Here is a 20260-nt window from a genome sequence, read left to right on the forward strand (position 1 = left end):
TGGAAGCTGTTATAGCAGCAAAGCGGGGACCAACTCCATATTAATGCCCATGATTTTGGAATGTGATGTTTGACGAGCAGGTGTCCACATCCTTTTGGTCATGTGGTGTATGTACGTGTCTGTAATGTGTCACTAAGCTCATTTTCCTCTCTGCCCACACAGTTCTGCTGGGTGTGTTGACGGTGTGTGCCCAGACAGAGATGAAGAGGGTTGTCGGGGACAATGCCACACTGCCCTGTCACCACCAGTTCTGGGCAGGCGACGCCCCCACGCTGGACATCGAGTGGCTCCTCCTCAAGCCCAGCTCCAAGCAGAGAGTGGTGAGAGTGGCTGACTTGACTGACGACTTGGGGTGCATCTCAATTGACTAAAGTGTCTTCCTCCCCTTGTGTCCTTTCCTCCATAACTAGACATGCGAAAGAACATTCCTGGTTTCGGGAATCTATATTGCTGTCACCTACCCTGTGTTTTCAGATCAGTAGGAGAGGACACAAGGACAGAAAGCAACTCCATACTATTGAGATGTATCATAGAACCAGAGGAAATTATAGCATATATGTGTGTTCCTTTGTACAGGATGGAGAAAGAGAGACGTATATGGGAGGAGGGAGCGTGAAGCGCTAGAGCAGTGGGCATTACTACCGCATGACATAAGATGACATAACATATGACTTCATGACATAAGATACAGTACGTCACTATCTCCAGTTCATTGAGGCCAATATTAGTCTATAGGGACCCCCTCTTCTCAATGACTAGGAGGACCCTCAAAGGTCTGAATCAAACTCTCCTCCACTTCTCTCAACTTCGAAGATCTGCCTCTTTCAGCATGCAGGCTGTCTTGTTTTTGTCATTCTGGTTTCACTGAATCCATCTGCAGTTCTTTTTTATGACCGGGAATTGGCAGGTGGGCATAGTTTTCTTTCCATTTGGCCTCTGGTCAATCTAGCCTCCAAGGTACTGTCAGGCTCGTTAGACCAATACGTCCGCCTACTTTCTCCTTCCACTCTCTCCCTGCAGGTTAATAAAAGTGCTGCTACAGTTTGCCTTTGGGCGAATGATCGTTTACTAGGCTTGCAGTTTATCCGCGGAAATAAAATCTCATTCGCCCACTTTACAGGCTCTGCTTGGGTATCCATGGTGTTATGTAGTACCTGCAATGGGGGTTATAAACTTTAAGTGCTGTAGGGGGAAAACATATGCATTTGTTGATTTTTGAATTTCCGTACATGGTCAAATTATGAAATGAAGTCTTGATCCTTGCATTTGTTGATTTATAAACATTCCTACATAGTCAATTAATGAAGGAACGTTTTGTTTTGTCTTTGGGTCTTAGATAATGCTGTGGTAGACAGAGATTGTTCATGGGTATTTCTATTTACTAGGGTACCAGGAGGGGTAAAAGTAAGGCGGTAAAATAGTGGGGGTACGCCGTACCGGTAAAACGTGAGCCTATCACAATTAATAAAACATGCCCAAAAAAACTATAGGCTATTACAGCATTATTTAACATTACTCCGTGTCAACCGCATGAAAAATGTGCGAATTGACTGGAAACCAGGTGGTATACGCGCCAAATTGCTTTGTGGTTTGAGTAGAACATTTACATTTTGTCATTGTGGAGAGATGATGAGCGGCTTTCGGCTCACCGACAAGGGGGAGATGAGTGGCCGAGGCGCGCGTGGACAACAGTGAATGCATCAATTCAGGCTACAAATGTAGGCCTAATGACAATTGCAGAATGTCATTACAATACACGTAGGTGTTTTGTAACAGATGTCTCTTTCCATTCATCAAATCGCGGTGCACAGTGCACTGTTGGGGTTGGGATGCTGAAATTATTTTGTGAGTGGACGAATGTGCGCAAGTAGCCTACAGGAGTGCCTTTGTTATGTGATGAAAACATCATGACTGGTTGTGTTTATGCCACATTAAAAGGCATAGGATGTGTGTCCATAAGGCTAGGGGAAGCTTTCCCTAAAGTAAATTGAATAGCCAAAAATGATATAGCCTTATTAGCTTACTCCTGTCTATACAGAAATAAATAAAGTCGCTCAAAATAGGCTACTACAACAGAAAGCATGATTTGGCCACAGAAGATCACTGTGGATTGTTTTAAATTGCATAGCCTACTGTCGTTAAGGCCCGCATTTTGGGCAGCACGCGCTGCAAATACCAAATAGATGATTGTTGAGTTGCGACTGTCAGTGAAAAGCAGAGACTCAGCCAGGCATATCGCAATATAAAAAAATACAATCGCGGTAAAACTTTTTGGAATGCAAAAAGAGAGATGACAAACATAAAATATTTTGATACATTTATTCATACTATTTCATCCTTCCACAAGATATAGTCCCGACGCAAATCTAGGGTTGCTACCCAAGCCGGCTGGTCTTTCGTTCTATTGGTTCGGTTGCCAGACACGCGACCCAGTCGTTCAGTTATACTGGCTGGCAACGTTCTTATACATTGCTTGCTAGCTAGCCAACTACAGCTAACTTATAGTCATGTCAAACAGTGCAGCCTGTTTGTACAAATTACCTTGACTAATCTGTACGCCCACACCCCCACACATTGACTCGGTACCTGTACCCCTTGTATATAGCCTCGTTATTGTTATTTTGTGTTATTTTGTGTTTAACATTTTTTTTTAAATTGACCTTTATTTAACTAGGCAAGTCATTTAAGAACAAATTCTTATTTACAATGACGGCATACTCCGGCCAAACCCGGACGACAGGACTGTGTCGAGTCATAGATCTGGGAAAGGGTAGCAAATCATTTCTGCAGCATTGAAGGTCCCAAGAACACAGTGGCCTCCATCATTCTTAAATGGAGGAAGTTTGGAACTGTAACGGTCGTCATAGTCGTTCTCCTCCTCAGACAAGGAGGAGCATGGATCGGACCAACACGCAGAGTGGGTAGTGCTCATGATAATTTATTAAATCGAAACTGAACACTAACATGAAACAAAATAACAAAATGAATACAACCGACAGCAGTCCCGTGTGGCACGAATACAAACACGGAAACAAACACCCAAAACACACACGTGAAACCCAGGCTGCCTAAGTATGATTCTCAATCAGGGACAACAATTGACAGCTGCCTCTGATTGAGAATCATACCCGGCCGAACACAAACATCCCAACATAGAAAATCACACAGACAAACCCACCCAACTCACGCCCTGACCAACTAAATAAATACAAGAGAAAAGAAAACAGGTCAGGAACGTGACAGGAACCACCAACACTATTCCTAGAGCTGGCCACCCAGCCAAACTGAGCAATCGGGGGAGAAGGGCCTTGGTCAGGGAGGTGACCAAGAATCCAATAGTCACTCTGACAGAGCTCCAGAGTTTCTCTGTGGAGATGGGAGAACCTTCCAGAAGGACAAACATCTCTGCAGCACTGAGAGATGCCATTCCTCAGTAAAGGGCACATGACAGCCCACTTGGAGACAAGATTCTCTGGTCTGATGAAACCAAGATTGAACTCTTTGGCCTGAATGCCAAGCGTCACGTCTGGAGGAAACCCTGCACCATCCCTACGATTAAGCATGGTGGTGGCAGCATAATGCTGTGGGGATGTTTTTCAGCGGCAGGGACTGAGAGACTATCCAGTATCAACGGAACGATGAATGGAGCAAAGTAAAGAGAGATCCTTGATGAAAAACGTCTCCAGAGCACTCAGGACCTCAGACTGGGACGAAGGTTCACCTTTCAACAGGACAACGACCCTAAGCACACAGCCAAAACAATGCAGGAGTGGCTTCTGGACAAGTCTCTGAATGTCTTTGAGTAGCCCAGCCAGAGCCCGGACTTGAACCCAATCGAACATCTCTGGAGAGTCCTGAAAATAGCTGTGCAGCGACGCTCCCCATCCAACCTGACAGAGATATTAAGATCTGTAGAGAAGAATGGGAGAAACTCCCCAAATACAGGTGTCCCAAGCTTGTAGAGTCATAAACAAGACTCAAGGCTGTAATTGCTACGAAATGTGCTCCAACAAAGTACTGAGTAAAGGGTCTGAATACTTATATAAATGTGATATTTCAGTTTTCTAAAAACCTGTTTTTGCTTTGTCATTATGGGGTATTGTGTGTACATTTGAGGGGAAAAAACGATTAAATCCATTTTAGAAGAAAGCTGTAATGTAAAAAAGGGGCGTGGATCAGAAAAAATAGTCCTTGTCTGGTATGACCACCATTTCCAGCGCGACATCTTCTTTGCATAGAGTTGATCAGGCTGTTTATTGTGGCCTGTGGAATGTTGTCCCACTGCTTTTCAATGTCTGTGCAAAGTTGCTGGATATTGGCGGGAACTGGAACACGCTGTCGTAATCATCGCTCCAGAGCAGCCCAAACATGCTTAATGGGCTGGTGAATGTCCTAGAACAACTGGGGCATTTTCAGCTTCCAGGAATTGTGTACAGAGCCTTGCAACATGGGGCTGTGCATTATCATGCTGAAACATGACGTGATGGCGGCGGATGAATGGCACGACAATGTGCCTCAGGATCTCGTCACGGTATCTCTGTGCATTCAAATTGTCATCAATAAAATGCAATTGTGTTTGTTCATTTACCCGAAGCTTATGCCTACCCATAGCATAACCCCACCGCCACCATGGGGCACTCTGTTCACAACGTTGACATCAACAAACCGCTTGCCCACACGCCACCATACACGTGGTCTGCTATTGTGAGGCCAGTTGGACGCACTGCCAAATTCTCTAAAATGACCCTGTAGGTGGCTTATGGTAGAGAAATTAACATTAAATTATCTGGCAACAGCTCTGGTGGACATCCCCGCAGTCAGCATGCCAATTGCACTCTCCCTCAAAACGTGAGACATCTGTGGCATTGTGTTGTGTGACAAAACTACACATTTTAGAGTGGCCTTTTATTGTCCCCAGCACAAGGTGCACCGTATAAGGATCATGCTGTTTAATCAGCTTCTTGATGTGCCACACCTGTCAGGTGGAGGGATTATCTTGGCAAAGGAGAAATACTCACTAACAGGGATGTAAAATAATCTGCACAAAATTTGAGAGAAATAAGCTTTTTGTGCATATGGAATATTTCTGGGATCTTTTATTTCAGCTCATGACACATGGAACCAACACTTTGCATGTTGCGTTTATATTTTTGTTAAGTGTATATATATTTTTTCTATATGCAATACCAGTCAAAAGTTTGGACACACCTATTCATTCAAGGTTTTCCTTTATGTTTACTACATTCTACATTGTTTGAGTAGGTGTGTCCAAACTTTTGACTGGTACTATATCATTTTTGGAGGGGATTTTGGAAATTCTACCGCGACCACATTTTCATATCAGGCGACCCCACATGCGGTCGCGACCCCTAGTTTGGAAACCGCTGGGCTACAGAAAAATTGGCATGCATGCATCCAATCTTTTAGTCAGTCAATGTCCACATTATTATCTCATATTTTAGAATGTAATAATATCTTGAATATCATTGCATTGGCAAAGCCTACATTTATTATTATTCTTAAAATGGTAATAGCCTACTTTTTTGACACTTTTCGCATGCTTTTTTGAGCAGGGGTTCTATATTAGTCCCTATATGTAGAGTTATATAAATTATACAATTGTATAACATTTGCCATTGTCTTTTTGTACCCTGGTTAAAGTATGTATTGTCCTAGGCCTATGTTCTTGTATAGATGGAGTTATGGGCCAATTTGCATATATTCACCTTTTATTCCTCTAAGTACACATGTGGAACTGCGTAAACATCTTTTTTATTTTTTGCTTCAAAACCATTTTGAAATGTTGATCCCAATGTCACAGATTGGCCCCATTTGTTTATCGAAAGAACCTCATATAGCGCAGCACGTGGTGTGATAACCACATAATCATAATAATATGATAACTATATTTACAATAGGGGTTAAAGTTCTCCGTCACTGCGATGGATTTCCGTCATATGTATTCTGGAGAGGTTTTTGATGTAGGTCCGCAGCAATGTTTCTCTCTCAGTTACGCTGTGTGCACTGAACTGACATGCATGTTACTGACACTCCGATGTTCAGATGAAGGGAATTCAATCGTCTACAACGCGCATCGCCGCAGCACTCAACTCAAACAGCGGTGTGTAGCCTACTGTAGATGCTAGCAAAGTATTTCAAAGCCTGATCTCTCTCCCTCTCTCTGCTTTGATAGACATGAATGAGTCTGCAACTCATCTCTCCAGCGTTGCACTTCCTCATTTATTTCCTTATAGAATCATAGCCGGGCGAAGGGTTCTGGAGGAGCTGCAGAGCCCCTGAACATTTTTAATAAATTTGCCAAAGTTCTAGAGTTACTGCTGTCTGTTCAGATATAAATGAAATAATTCAGAATGGCCTACTACACCATGAGAAAGCATATCATTTAGCCACGGAGGATCAGCTTCTTCTTTAAAAAAGCCTAGCTGTACAGTGTAGCCCAACAACAAGGTATAGCCTACAGTCGGGAACGCGCGGCAAATCTGTCAGTGAACAAACAGCATACAGACAAAACAGGCCTTTGGCAATACTTAAAATACAATCGCTGGGAAACACAGGTTGGAAAGCAAATGGCTCCTGCTGAAAGGAGGACTTTAATCTGTCTGCTGTAGGCCACCAAAATATTTCAGACATTTTCTAAAAGGCCTATTGTTTTACAAAGTAAAACAAGAGAGAGGCTCTTGGCACGAGCACATCAGCCATCGCCAGCGAGTGAGCACCGCATCATTAGGTGAGTCAGTGAAGCTGGAAAGCATTTTTAGGACTATAGTTTCCTCCTCATATTGTAGGCTACAATATGTGTTTCCACACACCTAGGCCTAGACTATTGATGGATTCAAGACAAGATCATTTTTATTGATCTCAGATTCTCAGTTTGTCAGTGTCAAAGTAGCCTGTCATTTTGATCATTTGTGTGGTATTATGGTGCCTTCATGACAACTGGGAACTCGGAAAGAAACAAGATCGAATCATGACGTCAGTGATCTTCAGGTCGGAAAGTTGGAGCTCTAGGAAGAGGCCTGAGCTCCCGACTTGGAATTCTGAGTTGGATGACCATTCAAAACAATTTTTTCCCACAGTTCTCAGTTGTCTTGAAGTCAGAGATTTCCCAGTTACGAGTTCCCATGTTTTGAACGCGGCATTAAAAAGATTATGCCAAAGTCTCAAGTCATGTAAAATGACGTAGAATTGCATGAAATGCATTTATAAAAGGCCAAATTTTCCTCTACTCTGCTGCTCTATGCCACTATGCAAATGCAATGATATGCATGCAACGCTTTACTTTAAAGGGGATTTGTTTTCTCATGCGATCCGGTACCTCAGAGCTCCCTAGGTCACCACCCTTTCGTACTGTACTGTATTTTGTGTGTGTGTGTGTGTTTGTGTGCATGCGTGTGAGTGTGTGTGTGTGGCTCAGTTGCTAGAACATAGTATGAAAAATGTATGCACTCATTACGGTAAGTCGCTCTGGATAAGAGTGTCTGCTGAATGACTAAAATGTTTTAAAAAAATGTGTGTGCATGTTCATGCTTCTGTTTATGTGACAGCGTATTTGCATATGTGCATGTATCCATGTGCGTGTCACCTACACACACCCACAACGTTTCCCCAGATAACCATGTGTACAAAACTGTTGCACCACAGTTCCAACTCTTCCAGACAAGTCCTGCTATACACAGCCAGCACCTCTTATCTCTCTATACCTCTTCCCTCCGTCCCACCTTCCGTCCCTTCCTCCCTGCCAGGTGATCACCTACTTTGCGGGCCGGGTGTACGACCCCAACGAGGCGGAGGCGGGCCGACTGTCCTTAGCCGGGGACTACCTTAAGGGGGACGCCTCCCTACTGATCAGTGACCTCACCCTGAGCGACTCGGGTGAGTACAGCTGCAAGGTGAAGAACGGGGGGAAGTACCATTGGAGCACGGTCAACCTCATAGTACTGGGTAAGTTCTGGACCCGCTGTGTATTTTTATAATTTTTCACACTTTAAACAAAAACCCCATCAAACAGGAACCATCAAAACCAGTCACCACCACACAAGGTAATATAAAGAGCTCCACCACATGATTAGTCACACGAACATAAAATACCCTCAGAGAATTGGGTTTGGTTAGGCTAACCCTGAATTCACCACAATACAGTATCATACTTATGTCACTTGAAAAGGGATGCACTCAAACAACTAGTACAGGTGGCGGTGAGCATCTCTAGTCAGAGATTCAAGAGATGTTCACAACACCAATATTTCACTGTTAAAATGTGTAACATGGTTCTAAATGCTTACTGTATGTGATGGATAGCAATTACAGAAGTGATACTGTCCTTTATCCCTTCATATTGTCCCACTGGTCACACACTGGTTGAATTTAAGTTGGTTCCATGTAATTTCATTGAAATTACTTTGAACCAATGTGGAATAGACGTTAAATTGACGTCTGTGCCCAGTGAGGTGGTTGACTGGCAATGACCACACAAACACTGTTGGTGAGATGTTTGAATCACTACCTAACTAACCTGTTGGTGTCACTAAAGTATAAGATGGCAGTTACTTGTGACTTACTTGTAAAAGCGAAAACAAACTCCAAAGGGTCGACATTGGACCACTGCCACATGTTGCTACCGATCCAAATCCTTAACTGTGCAATGACAACAAGAGATAAAAGCGTAACTAGCACCAGTGGTGGAAAAAGTACCCAATTGTCATACTTGAGTAACAGTATAGATACCTTAATAAAAACTTACTCAAGTAAAAGTGAAAGTCAGAGTAAAATACTACTTGAGTAAAAGTCTAAAACTATTTGGTTCTAAATATACTTAAGTATCAAAAGTAAAAATAAAAATAAATCTTCAAATTCCTTATATTCAGCAAAGCAGATTGCACCATTTTCTTGTTGGAAAAATGTACTGATAGCCAGGGGAAGACTACAACACTGAGACATAATTTACAAAATATGTATTTGTGTTTAGTAAGTCCACCAGATCTGAGGCAATAGGGATGAGCATGTGTTCTCTTGATAAGTCGTGATTTTGACAATTTTCCTGTCCTGCTAAGTATTGAAAATGTAACGAGTACTTTTGGGTGTCGGGAAAAATGTATGGAGTAAAAAGTAGATTTGTCACGCCCTGATCTGTTTCACCTGTCCTTTCCCCAGTGTATTTATCCCTGTGTTTCCTGTCTCTCTGTGCCAGTTCGTCTTGTATGTTTCCAAGTCAACCAGTGGTTTCCCTGGTTCTCCTGCTTTTTGCATTCGCCTTTTTCTAGTCCTCCTGGTTTTGACCCTTGCCTGTTTCTGGACTTTGTACCCGCCTGCCTGACCATTCTGCTTGCCTTTGACCATGAGGCTGTCTGCCACTCTGTACCTCCTGAACTCTGATCTGGTTTTGACCTTTTTGCCTGTCCACGACCATTCTCTTGCCTACCCCTTCGGATTCATAAACATTGTAAGGCTCCAATCATCTGCCTCCTGTGTCTGCATTTGGGTCTCGCCTTGTGCCTTGATAACATTCTTTTCTTTAGGAATCTAGTGAAGTAAAAGTTGTCAAAAAATATAAATAGTAAAGTAAAATACAGATACTCCAAAAAATGACTTAAGTAGTACTTTTTACTTAGGTGCTTTACACCACTGAGTAGCACCATTGACACTGTGTCTAGCTGTGGATAGCTCTAATATAGAGCTCTCTCCAGGCTGTCCTACCCTCGTACGGTCTCCCACATTAAGACGTTTAGGGAGTGCGCCGCATACATTTGTACAAATTGGCCTGCAGCTTTGCAATGGCACTTTCGATTTTTAGGTAGACAAACATTAGCATTTGTCTTGTTCAATGGGAAGATAATGGTCTTGGGGAAGGGGGGGATTGGAGTTGGGTGGCATTGGGAGGTGATTCTGACACATGAACAAGATGAAGGGCCCCCTGCCCCCTGCTCCCCCTCCTCCTCAGCCCCCCTAATTTCATCCTGGGTAGAATTCGCTCTGCTCAGCAAAATGAGGAGAAAACAGAGGAAGAGAGGTCCGTGATACAGAGCAGGAAGTGGATGGGGGGGGGATCTCTATATTATGTGTACGTGTGTTTGATCATATTTGTTTGTTCATAGGGATAACTGTTTTCAGCTGGCAAGAATACATTTATTTGATGTCAATGTGGTTTTCTGCAGCAATGACAGTAGTTAAAAAGTACAAAAAAAACGCTGGTCCATCCTGGTTGATCTGTCTAGTAGGAGATTATGTGACCTCAGACTTGTTAGTGATGCACGAGTCAACTTGGTTATTATTGCATATTTCATATTGATATATTACTTTATGCTGTAAGGACACAGTAATGACAGACAGATAGTAAATGCTTATAGAATGCATTTCATAATATGAAGGTGAAACACTTTCTGTTATCAAGGTAACATTCACATTCTGTAATAAAATTACATTTTATTTGTCACATGCTTCATGGACAACAGGTTTAGATTTACAGTGAAATGCTTACTTACATTTTTTTTTATTTTTTTTAAACGCAGAGTTAAAGATCAGATTAATAAAATGTAATCAAAAATAAAATATTGGCACATTGAGATTTGATGAGCTATTTAGCAGTCTTGTTTAGAAGTTGTATTGCTTGGGGGTAGAAGCTGTTCAGGGTCCTGTTGGTTCCAGACTGGTGCATTGGTACCACTTGCGGTGTGGTAGCAGAGAGAACAGTCTGTGGCTGGAATTACTGTGATATGAGGAATTATCATAAAGCCTGAAGCTGGCAGGGAGACCACATCCTCCTCCTCTGTCCAGGGCAGCTGCATAAGATGCATACTCCAAACACCGATCAGCATCTTATTTTTCATATGCGAACATTACTTTCTGGTCATTCTTAAACAGAATACACCCATCATTGTATCCATGCCACCACAGGAAGTGAATCTGAAGTAGTAGACTCCTCGCACTGATGCTGTGAAGATACCTGTATGACAAAAATGTCTGCTCAAGGGCACATTGACAGTTACCTTCAGTCTCCTCCTTCATCTGGTTCTTTGTGAACTGAAGTTCAGCCTTGGTGACACACAACTCGATTTTCAGATCATTTAATACATTTTCGACTGTTACTTTTGACTGGTACTGTATATATATATATACAGTGAAAAGTTTGGACACGGCTCTTCATTCAAGGGATTTTCATTATTTTTACTATTTTCTACATTGTATAGTGAAGACATCAAAACTATGAAATAACACATATGGAATCATGTGGTAACCAAAAAAGTGTTAAACAAATAAAATCTATATTTTATATTTGAGATTCTTCAAAGTAGCCACCCTTTGCCTTGATGACAGATTTGCACACTCTTGGCATTCTCTCAACCAGCTTCATGAGGTGGAATGCATTTCAATAAAAATATAATTTCTGGAATTTCTTTCCTTTTTATTGCGTTTGAGCCAATCAGTTGTGTTGTGACAAGGTAGGGTTGGTATACAGAAGACAGCCCTATTCGGTAAAAGACCAAGTCCATATTATGGCAAGAACAGCTCAAATAAGCAAAGAGAAATGACAGTCCATCATAACTTTAATACATGAAGCCTCAGAAATTGCAGCCCAAATAAATGCTTCACAGAGTTCAAGTAACAGACACACCTCAACATCAACTGTTCAGAGGATACTGCGGGAATCAGGCCTTCGTGGTTGAATTGCTGCAAAGAAACCACTACTAAAGGACACCAATAAGAAGAAGAGACTTGCAATGGGCCAAGAAACACGAGCAATTGACATTAGACTGGTGGAAATCTGTCCTTTGGTCTGATGAGTCCAAGTCTGAGATTTGTGAGACGCAGAGTAGGTGAACGGATGATCTCCGCATGTGTGGTTCCCACCGTGAAGCATGGAGGAGGAGGTGGGATGGTGTGGGGGTGCTTTGCTGGTGACACTGTTGGGGATTTATTTAGAATTTAAGGCACACTTAATCATAATGGCTACCACGGCATTCTGCGGCGAAACGCCAACCCATCTGGTTTGCACTTAGTGGGACTATCATTTGTTTTTCAACAGGGCAAAGACCCAAATCACACCTCCAGGCTGTGTAAGGGCTATTTGACCAAGAAGGAGAGTGATGGAGTGCTGCATCAGATAACCTGGCCGACACAATCACCCAACCTCAACCCAATTGAGATGGTTTGGGATGAGTTGGACCGTAGACTGAAGGAAAAGCAGCCAACAAGTGCTCAGCATGTGGGAACTCCTTCAAGACTGTTGGAAAAGCATTCCTCATGAAGCTGGTTGAGAGAATGCCAAGAGGGTGCAAAGTTGTCATTAAGGCAAAGGGTGGCTACTTTGAAGAATCTAAAATCTAAAATCTATTTTGATTTGTTGTCACGTGTGCTCTCTCTCAGGACTCTAGGTCACCAGGCTGCTCGTTATGGCTCACACCTGTCACCATTGTTACGCGCACCTGCGCATCCTTAGACTCACCATCACTTTCCTGCTTACCTTCCCTATATATGTCACTCCCTTTGGGTCCTTCCCCAGGCGTCATTGTTTCTGTTTCAGTTTCATGTCTGTGTTGTTCGTGTTTCTTGTTTTGTATTATGTTTTCATTTATTTATTAAATTATTCACTCCCTGAACGTGTTTCCCGACTCCCAGCGCAGGTCACATTTGTTTAACACTTTTTTGGTTACTACATGATTCCACGTGTGTTATTTCATAGTTTTGATGTCTTCACTATTATTTTACATTGTAGAAAATAGTAAAAATTAAGAAAAATCCCTTGAATGAGTTGGTGTGTCCAAACTTTTGACTGGTACTGTATATCTTTATTGTAACAGGCAAGACATATTGAGGCCTATGTCACTTTTATAAATGTGCCCTGTATATGCAACATAAATATACACTTTATACTTAACACACACATATATACTGTATATATATACAGTACCAGTCAAAAGTTTGGACACACCTACACAGGAATCTGCCCCACTGATCCTCAACACTGGGGCCTGTCAGGGGTGCGTACATAGGCCCCACCTGTATTCCCTGTTCACCCACGACTGCGTGGCCAAGCACGACTCCAGCACCGTCATTAAGTTTGCTGATCACCGACAATGATGAGACAGCCTATAGGGAGGAGGTCAGAGACCTGGCAGTGTGGTGCCAGAACAACAACCTCTCCCTCAATGTGAGCAAGACAAAGGAGCTGATCGTGGACTATAGGAAAAGGAGTGCCGAACAGGCCACTATTAACATCGACCGGCTGAAGTGGAGCGGGTCGAAAGTTTCAAGTTCCTTGGTGTCCACATCACCAACAAACTATCATGGTCCAAGCACACCAAGACAGTTGTGAAGAGGGCACGACAACACAGATTTGGCAAAGGTCCTCAGATCCTCAAAAAGTTCTACAGCTGCACCATCGAGAGCATCCTAACCGGTTGCATCACCACCTGGTATGGTAACCACTCGGCATCTGACCGTAACGCGCTACAGAGGGTAGTGCGTACGGCCCCGTACATCATTGGGGCCAAGCTTCCTGACATCCAGGACCTATATACTAGGCGGTGTCAGAGGAAGGCCCAAGTCATAGACTGTTCTTTCTGATACTGCACGGCAAGCGGTACCGGAGCTCCAAGTCGAGGACCAAAAGGCTCCTTAACAGCTTCTACCCACCCCCAAGCCATAAGACTGCTGAACAGTTAATCAAATGGCCAACCAGACTATTTACATTGACATCCCCCCTCCCCCCACTCGCTGTTTATTATCTATGCATAGTCACTGGACAAATTACCGCGACTAACCTGTACCCCCGCACATTCACTCGGTACCGGTACCCCTGTATATAGCCTCGTTATTGTTATGTAATTTTCTTGGGTAACTTTGGGATTTTATTAAATTTTTTTACTTTAGTTTATTTAGTAAATATTTTCTTAACTCAATTTCTTGAACTGCATTGTTGGTTAACCCCATCAATCACCATGGCCTGCGTTCTGTCACTAAGATAATCATGAAACTGTGAAGCGGCGTCAGCACTCAGGTCTATCGAGGACAACTTATTCAATAAAATAGCATGATCAACAGTATCAAAAGCTTTTGACAGGTCCACAAACAAAGCAGCACATTTCATTTTAGTGTCTAAAGCATTGACAAGATCATGAACTAAAGTGATTGCTGAAATAGTGCTATGCCCAGGCCTAAAGCCTTTACATTCAAAATACGTGTCTCAGATTAAAAATAGCAAATTGGGCATTTACCAATGATTGAAGAATCTTAGCTAGACAAGGAAGCCTTGAAATGAGGCGGTAATTATTAAGATCACTACTATCCCCGCCCTTATGGAGTGGCAGCACAAGAGCTGATTTCCATACTTTTGGAATATTTCCTGATAAATGTTACATAAAAAATGTGAGTTAATGAGGCAACAATGATTAAGGGCGGGGATAGTAGTGATCTTAATCATTACCGCCTCATTTCAAGGCTTCCTTGTCTAGCTAAGATTCTTGAATCTTCTCATCCTTTTGCTGCTTGCCTGCCAATGCATGCTTGTCCCAACCAAGCACCCAAGCTAACTGGTTAAAGTTGGCAAGCTTGCTAGCTAGCTACTTCCAGACACAAATGAGAGCAGATCTCACTCTGACCATTTTACACGCTGTAGCAGAGCTGGTTAGACTGTTTACATGTTATCTAGAGCGTTCTTGACTAACTATTACTTTGTTCGCCTACATTTACTGACACCGGTCGTATTCAACAGGTGTTGCGCGTTCGTAAATTCATCAGTTGTTCTGCGCTCTCACACACTCAGATGAGACTGCTCTGAAATCGGAGTAGATAGCCAGAGTGAATTTGTGAAAGCAAGAGATATGCTAACTGTGTAACAGTCATTCAAGTTCCTGCTAGCTAACCAAATGACACCTGCATCTCTAGCGGTGTATAGTCACTGAAAAATGATATCAGGGGAAAAAGTCAGTCACTCACCCACTCCTCCAATGGCATGACATGACATCCTCCTAGCCAGCTATCTAGCTAATGTTAGGCTGTGTTTTTAGCTTGCTACATAGATAGATACTCTAACCTATTAGCCACGTTATGATTGACTTGTGATCATTGCCTTTTTTAAATTTATTTTAAATGTAACCTTTATTTAACTAGGCAAGTCAGTTGAGAACAAATTCTTATTTACAATGACAGCCTACTGGGGAACAGTGGGTTATAATTCACCAATAAATTTTTTGGTAGTCCAAAAAATACTGCTCTCAGGTTGTAAATCACAGCTGGCCTGGTACATTGTTTGCTGCCTCCATATGGGATGCACTGTTTCAGTTTCAATGACTCAATATTCTGGAGAAAAATGGACAACTAAGGGCTCCCGAGTGGTGCAGCGGTCTAAGGCATTGCATTTCAGTGCAAGAGGTGTCATTACAGTCCTTGGTTCGAATCCAGGCTTTATCAATAAGAATAAATAAGAACTCAAGATGTGTTTGGCTTTCTGTTGGTCATTATGACATGATTATGTATTTCAAAGTGAGCAGTGTGTTCTTCGCCTGTGTTCTCTCTCTTCTGCTCCTCCACCTCTTTCTCACTCTCTGTCAGTCTGTTCTCACTGCTTGTCCGTCTGGTCCCCATGGCTAAGGCAACATTCAGTTAGAATATAGTCACAGCTTTATTGGTTTACTAATAACATGATTTACTACACTAAATTGATAACATAAAAATATAACTATATTACCTATATTCCATATCTTCAGCTCATCCGCTTGGCTCTTATAGCATGTGAGTTCAGTCTTAGTGATGCTCAACTCTTCTCTCTGCTCCACCACGCTCGTTCCCAGGTTGTGCACCATGTCTCTCAGGTGTTTCAGCTAAGTCCAGAAGTCAGGTTGGGTGGTGGTTTGTGGGTCAGTCAAGGGTGAAGTTTGGGTCTCGTCGTAAACTTTAACCCCCTACTCTCTCCCTGAGCCCATGATGAACCAGAATATGGACCTGTTATTTATCTAATTCAAAGTGTGTGTCTCTCTCTCTCTCTCTCTCTCTCCAGTGAAGCCCTCTAAGCCACGATGTTGGATGGAGGGCCGGCTGTTGGAGGGTAGTGATGTTAAGATGAGCTGTAAGTCTACAGACGGCTCTGACCCCATCAACTACAAATGGGAGAGGGTGCTGGACAAGGGAAAGTATGTAGGGAAGCTGCCCCCACTTGCCCTCATAGGTAAGCCCTCTAGTCCACTGCATACTCTTTCTGTGTGTGGATGTATTTGCTGTGTGCATGGGTGCAACCATAAGTCTTCAAGACATAATGACAAGTCTGTCATAAGTCAGATTAGTCTTTAGTCATAAACTGACTCAAATGTCAACTTGATACCTGTTCTAAACATTTTCCTGCACTTTTGTGCCATATCCTCTTTTTTCAGATCCCCTTTAAGGGCTTTTGGGACAGAACATACTTATGTAATTAAAGTGTGTGTCAGAATGCCAGACCAATTTCAAATCAGATCTACCACCTCAAGAATTCCTTATTTGTGTCCATTCAAGTGTTGGGAGAGACACTACTCCCATGCAGACTCGACCAAGTTCTTATTCAATAACAATCCCTTATCTACATGTACCTGTTCTGGGAAACTGGCCACAGTCACATCTATTACAGCAAAGGTCTGAGTTGTCCAATCCCAAATCAAACACCAGCCCCTACGCCTTATGTTTTTGTGTACTGTAGATCTTCTAGCATTGGATAGTTTAGGTAATATGGCGAAAACTCCCCCTAGTCTATCAGAGGGTAATGTACAGCTATAATGCAATGCCGCAGATTCTTATCGAATCCTATTAGGGGCCGCTAGCCCCTAATAGTTTGGGATTGGGCCAATGAGCATTGGTCCAAAAAGCAGTAGTCTATATCAGGAACAGAGAACAGTACTATTCATCACACATCCACAGAAACATTATGAAAGTGACCTTGCAGGAACATGCAGTAGAGACACCAGTTTGGATGGTCACTCTGAATTAGTTTACATTCTTAGCTATCACAATTCGGTGGTTGTTCAGGCACTGTCCAAATAGTCATCCCCTGCAATGGTGTTTCTGGATGTGGTAGTTGAGAAAAGCTTTAAATTGCATCACAATCACTGTACCTTGTCCTGTTGTTTTTTCTTGTGTAAGATTTGAAGAACTCAGAGATAGTGACACTGAGGAACCTGACCAAGGAGAGTACTGGGGTGTATAAATGTACCGCCAGCAACGATGTGGGAGAGGAGAGTTGCACCGTAGAGGTCAAGATACACTGTGAGTAGACCAGGCTATAACCAACACAAACACACACATTATATATTATAACCCCATAGATGTTACCAAAAATGATCTGCTGGACTTCAAAACAGTAATAGCTATCACTTTCTCCCAACCTGTGAATCATATTTATCTTTGTGTGCGTTTCAGATGTGCGGGGCATGGGTGTGGTGGCAGGTGCCGTGGTGGGTGTGTCCTTCGGCGTCCTCCTCATCATCCTCATCATCTGGCTGGTGTTCCGCAAGAAGGAGAAGAAGAAATACGAGGAGGAGGAGACCCCTAACGAGATCAGGTACACACACAGACGCAAACACATTTAGGTTGGTGTGGGTTCATTTCCAGATCATCAAATATACAGAACAAAATCAACCAGAATGAACAAAATGTAAATACATAAACAGATAGGGTGGGGAAAAACCCTCACCTAGTTGGTACAAAAAAGGACTTCACTCTGTCCACCAACACAGGTTTACACCACCACCACCACTTAAACCCGACTGCGTAGCATCCTCTCTCCAACCTATGTATACCATCCCCTTTCCTCCCTATCCCGCCGGTACTGTAGCTCCACTACAGCCGCACCATCCCTCACCTCTTAAAGCAGATTCCAGCATCCTAAATTATGTCTGATAATGCTGCTGGCAGTGCTTGTTACAACAGCAGCTATTTTTGGCCGATAGCGTAGCATCCACGCTGTTGCCTATTTGCAAGTGTCAGGCTGAATTATGCAGGCACGGGGGGATGGCTGTGCATCAATAATGGAGTGGCACGGCGAGGGAAGAGTCACAGAGCAGACAGTCGCTTCGGTCCTGTTTACATATGGAGCATTAGTGGCGACACACCCACTCGTACACACACACTCACATTCACACATAGACACACACGGTCTGAGGTCAGACTACTGTTTAGAAAAGGTGAGGGGTTGCAAATGACGTAGTGATGATCAATCGCATGTTGTTGATGTGCTGTCGTAACTTGATCTAACTAGGGTTCATTGTAAGAAGTGGACACCAGTTATTCAGCCATTCAAAGTGCCATGTATTTGGCCAGTCACTTCAAATAATTATATGAAGACGTAAAAGTTCACAATGGATGCTGACATACATGTTGTGTATTATTATGCATTATGCATTGCATTAAAACCATTATGAATGTGCTTTAATGCACTCATTGTGCATTATGTGGAAGGTTTTTATTTTCATTAATATTACCAATTATTCCTTCAATGTTCTGAGCCACGCCTGTCTTTGTCTCTGTCTCAGGGAGGATGCTGAGGCTCCCAAGGCCAAACTGGTAAAGCCCAACTCTCTCTCATCCCACTCTGGCAGCTCCCGCTCAGGCACCTCCTCCACCCAATCCATGGTTCACACCAGCGCACCCCGGGGGCCCCACGCCCGCCTGCCTGCCGTGGCCACCCTCAAGGAGAACGGCCAGCCCCCCAGCTTCCTCCAACAGCCCCCCGCCTACACACAAGTGGTTCCCAAAACCCCAGAGCCCCGCACGGCCCCGGCCAAGCCCAGCCCTCCCCCCAAACTGAGCCCCAGGAACCTGGCCCGCATGGGGGCAACGCCGGTCATGATCCCTGCCCAGACCAAGGCCTTCCAGACTGTGTAGAGGGAAGGGAGGAACAAAGGAGTGGACTTAGACAGACAGAAACAAGAAGCACCCGTACACAGCTGACAGCAACCCCCAGCCTGCCCCCAGAGACCCTGTGAAAACCAGCTATACCATAAAGTAAAACTCCCCCTTACTCATAGTCGCCATCTAAAAGTGTAATTGAGAGCATTCTTATGAAGGAAAGATTTTCTTAAGAAGAGCTTTTGCCCCCCTCTCCTGTACAATACAGAGCGAAAACTATTCCCTTCCCGTGACGACAGAACTTTCGTTGTATTTTTGTCTGATTTTGCTAACGCGGGCAGTGATGTGTATCATACTCTGAGGTGGCAGGAACAGGGGGAGGACCCTAAGTAGATTTTAGGTATTTTTAAACCAAATTGACAGAGTCGTGAAAGTGGGAGGGTTATGGACGGAGGGAGGGCATTAGAGCAAACAGAAGACTAGAAAAGAACAAACAAAGGAGAAACACGGGCTGCATAGCTCCCCAGAGAACAGGCCAGGGTGTCTGGGTGTCTCACGCCACCTGCTTCCGACCAGATTAAACGAGACGGCAGACAAAACAAAAAATCAAAAACAGACAGGGAAAGTAAACAGCTCTCCAAACACCTGCTTTCCCGGGCTTGCCTAGGCACCACACCTGCCAAACTCTCAGACCGAGCCACACCGAGCAATCAACATCTCTGAGACTGCTTTGGTGGCATCGCACACCTCCATGTATCCCTGGATTCACACCAAGGCCAGCAGGCATGGTGATTGGCTCAGAGAGGAGGAAGGGAAGCACCAATCGATCGCCAAACCAATGAGAGTGGATGAAAGTCTGCTGCTGATGCAAGAGGGATGGTTTCCTGTTATTGTACAAAGATGATATAGCTTAAGTAAAAGTAAGTAAGTAAGAGACTCCACATAGACACGTCACCTGTCACCCTATATACCTGCACATGGGTCACTCGCAGCAACATGGACATATCTGTATTGATTTCCCCTGCTTCCATGTTTTCTGTGTATCCAGCACTATGCACTTAACAAGTCTGGACATATGTAACGTTATCTTCCCATGTTCATGGACAGTGTCATATAAACCCATAGGAATATATGACATATAATCCCCTATGGTCATCATAGGGGATTATTCATGGCTGTGATATGTATTGCCGTGGAGAATAGTTTATGTCATTTATCTCAGATTCCTCAGAATGTTTAAGGATTGTTAATAAATGGATGCACATAAGCCCTATCGATAAAGTGCCACTGTTGATGTTTGATGAAAATGGTTGTTGTTTGTGTTGTGTAAATAGCATGTCCGTTAATCCGGTTGAATGAACAAACTAATGAATGTGTTGATATATCTTGCAGTATATAAAGTCATTGGATCAATCCTTCTTATTTTTCAATG

The 20260-nt window shown here is 43.3% G+C and overlaps 1 protein-coding gene across 1 annotated transcript in view; it reads left to right on the forward strand.

Annotated features, from left to right (window-relative positions):
- LOC120043892 (CXADR-like membrane protein) overlaps positions 1–18864 on the forward strand; it is a 181575-nt gene extending 162711 nt beyond the window's left edge. Inside the window, exons 3-8 of the mRNA XM_038988495.1 lie at positions 163–320; positions 7764–7962; positions 16013–16180; positions 17125–17247; positions 17401–17542; positions 18513–18864. Of these exons, the coding sequence (XP_038844423.1) occupies positions 163–320; positions 7764–7962; positions 16013–16180; positions 17125–17247; positions 17401–17542; positions 18513–18864 (1142 nt within the window). The remainder of the gene's footprint in view (positions 1–162; positions 321–7763; positions 7963–16012; positions 16181–17124; positions 17248–17400; positions 17543–18512) is intronic.
- Positions 18865–20260: the final 1396 nt, after the last annotated feature.

Source organism: Salvelinus namaycush, chromosome 3 (assembly GCF_016432855.1).
Source record: "Salvelinus namaycush isolate Seneca chromosome 3, SaNama_1.0, whole genome shotgun sequence".
NCBI lineage: Eukaryota > Metazoa > Chordata > Actinopteri > Salmoniformes > Salmonidae > Salvelinus > Salvelinus namaycush.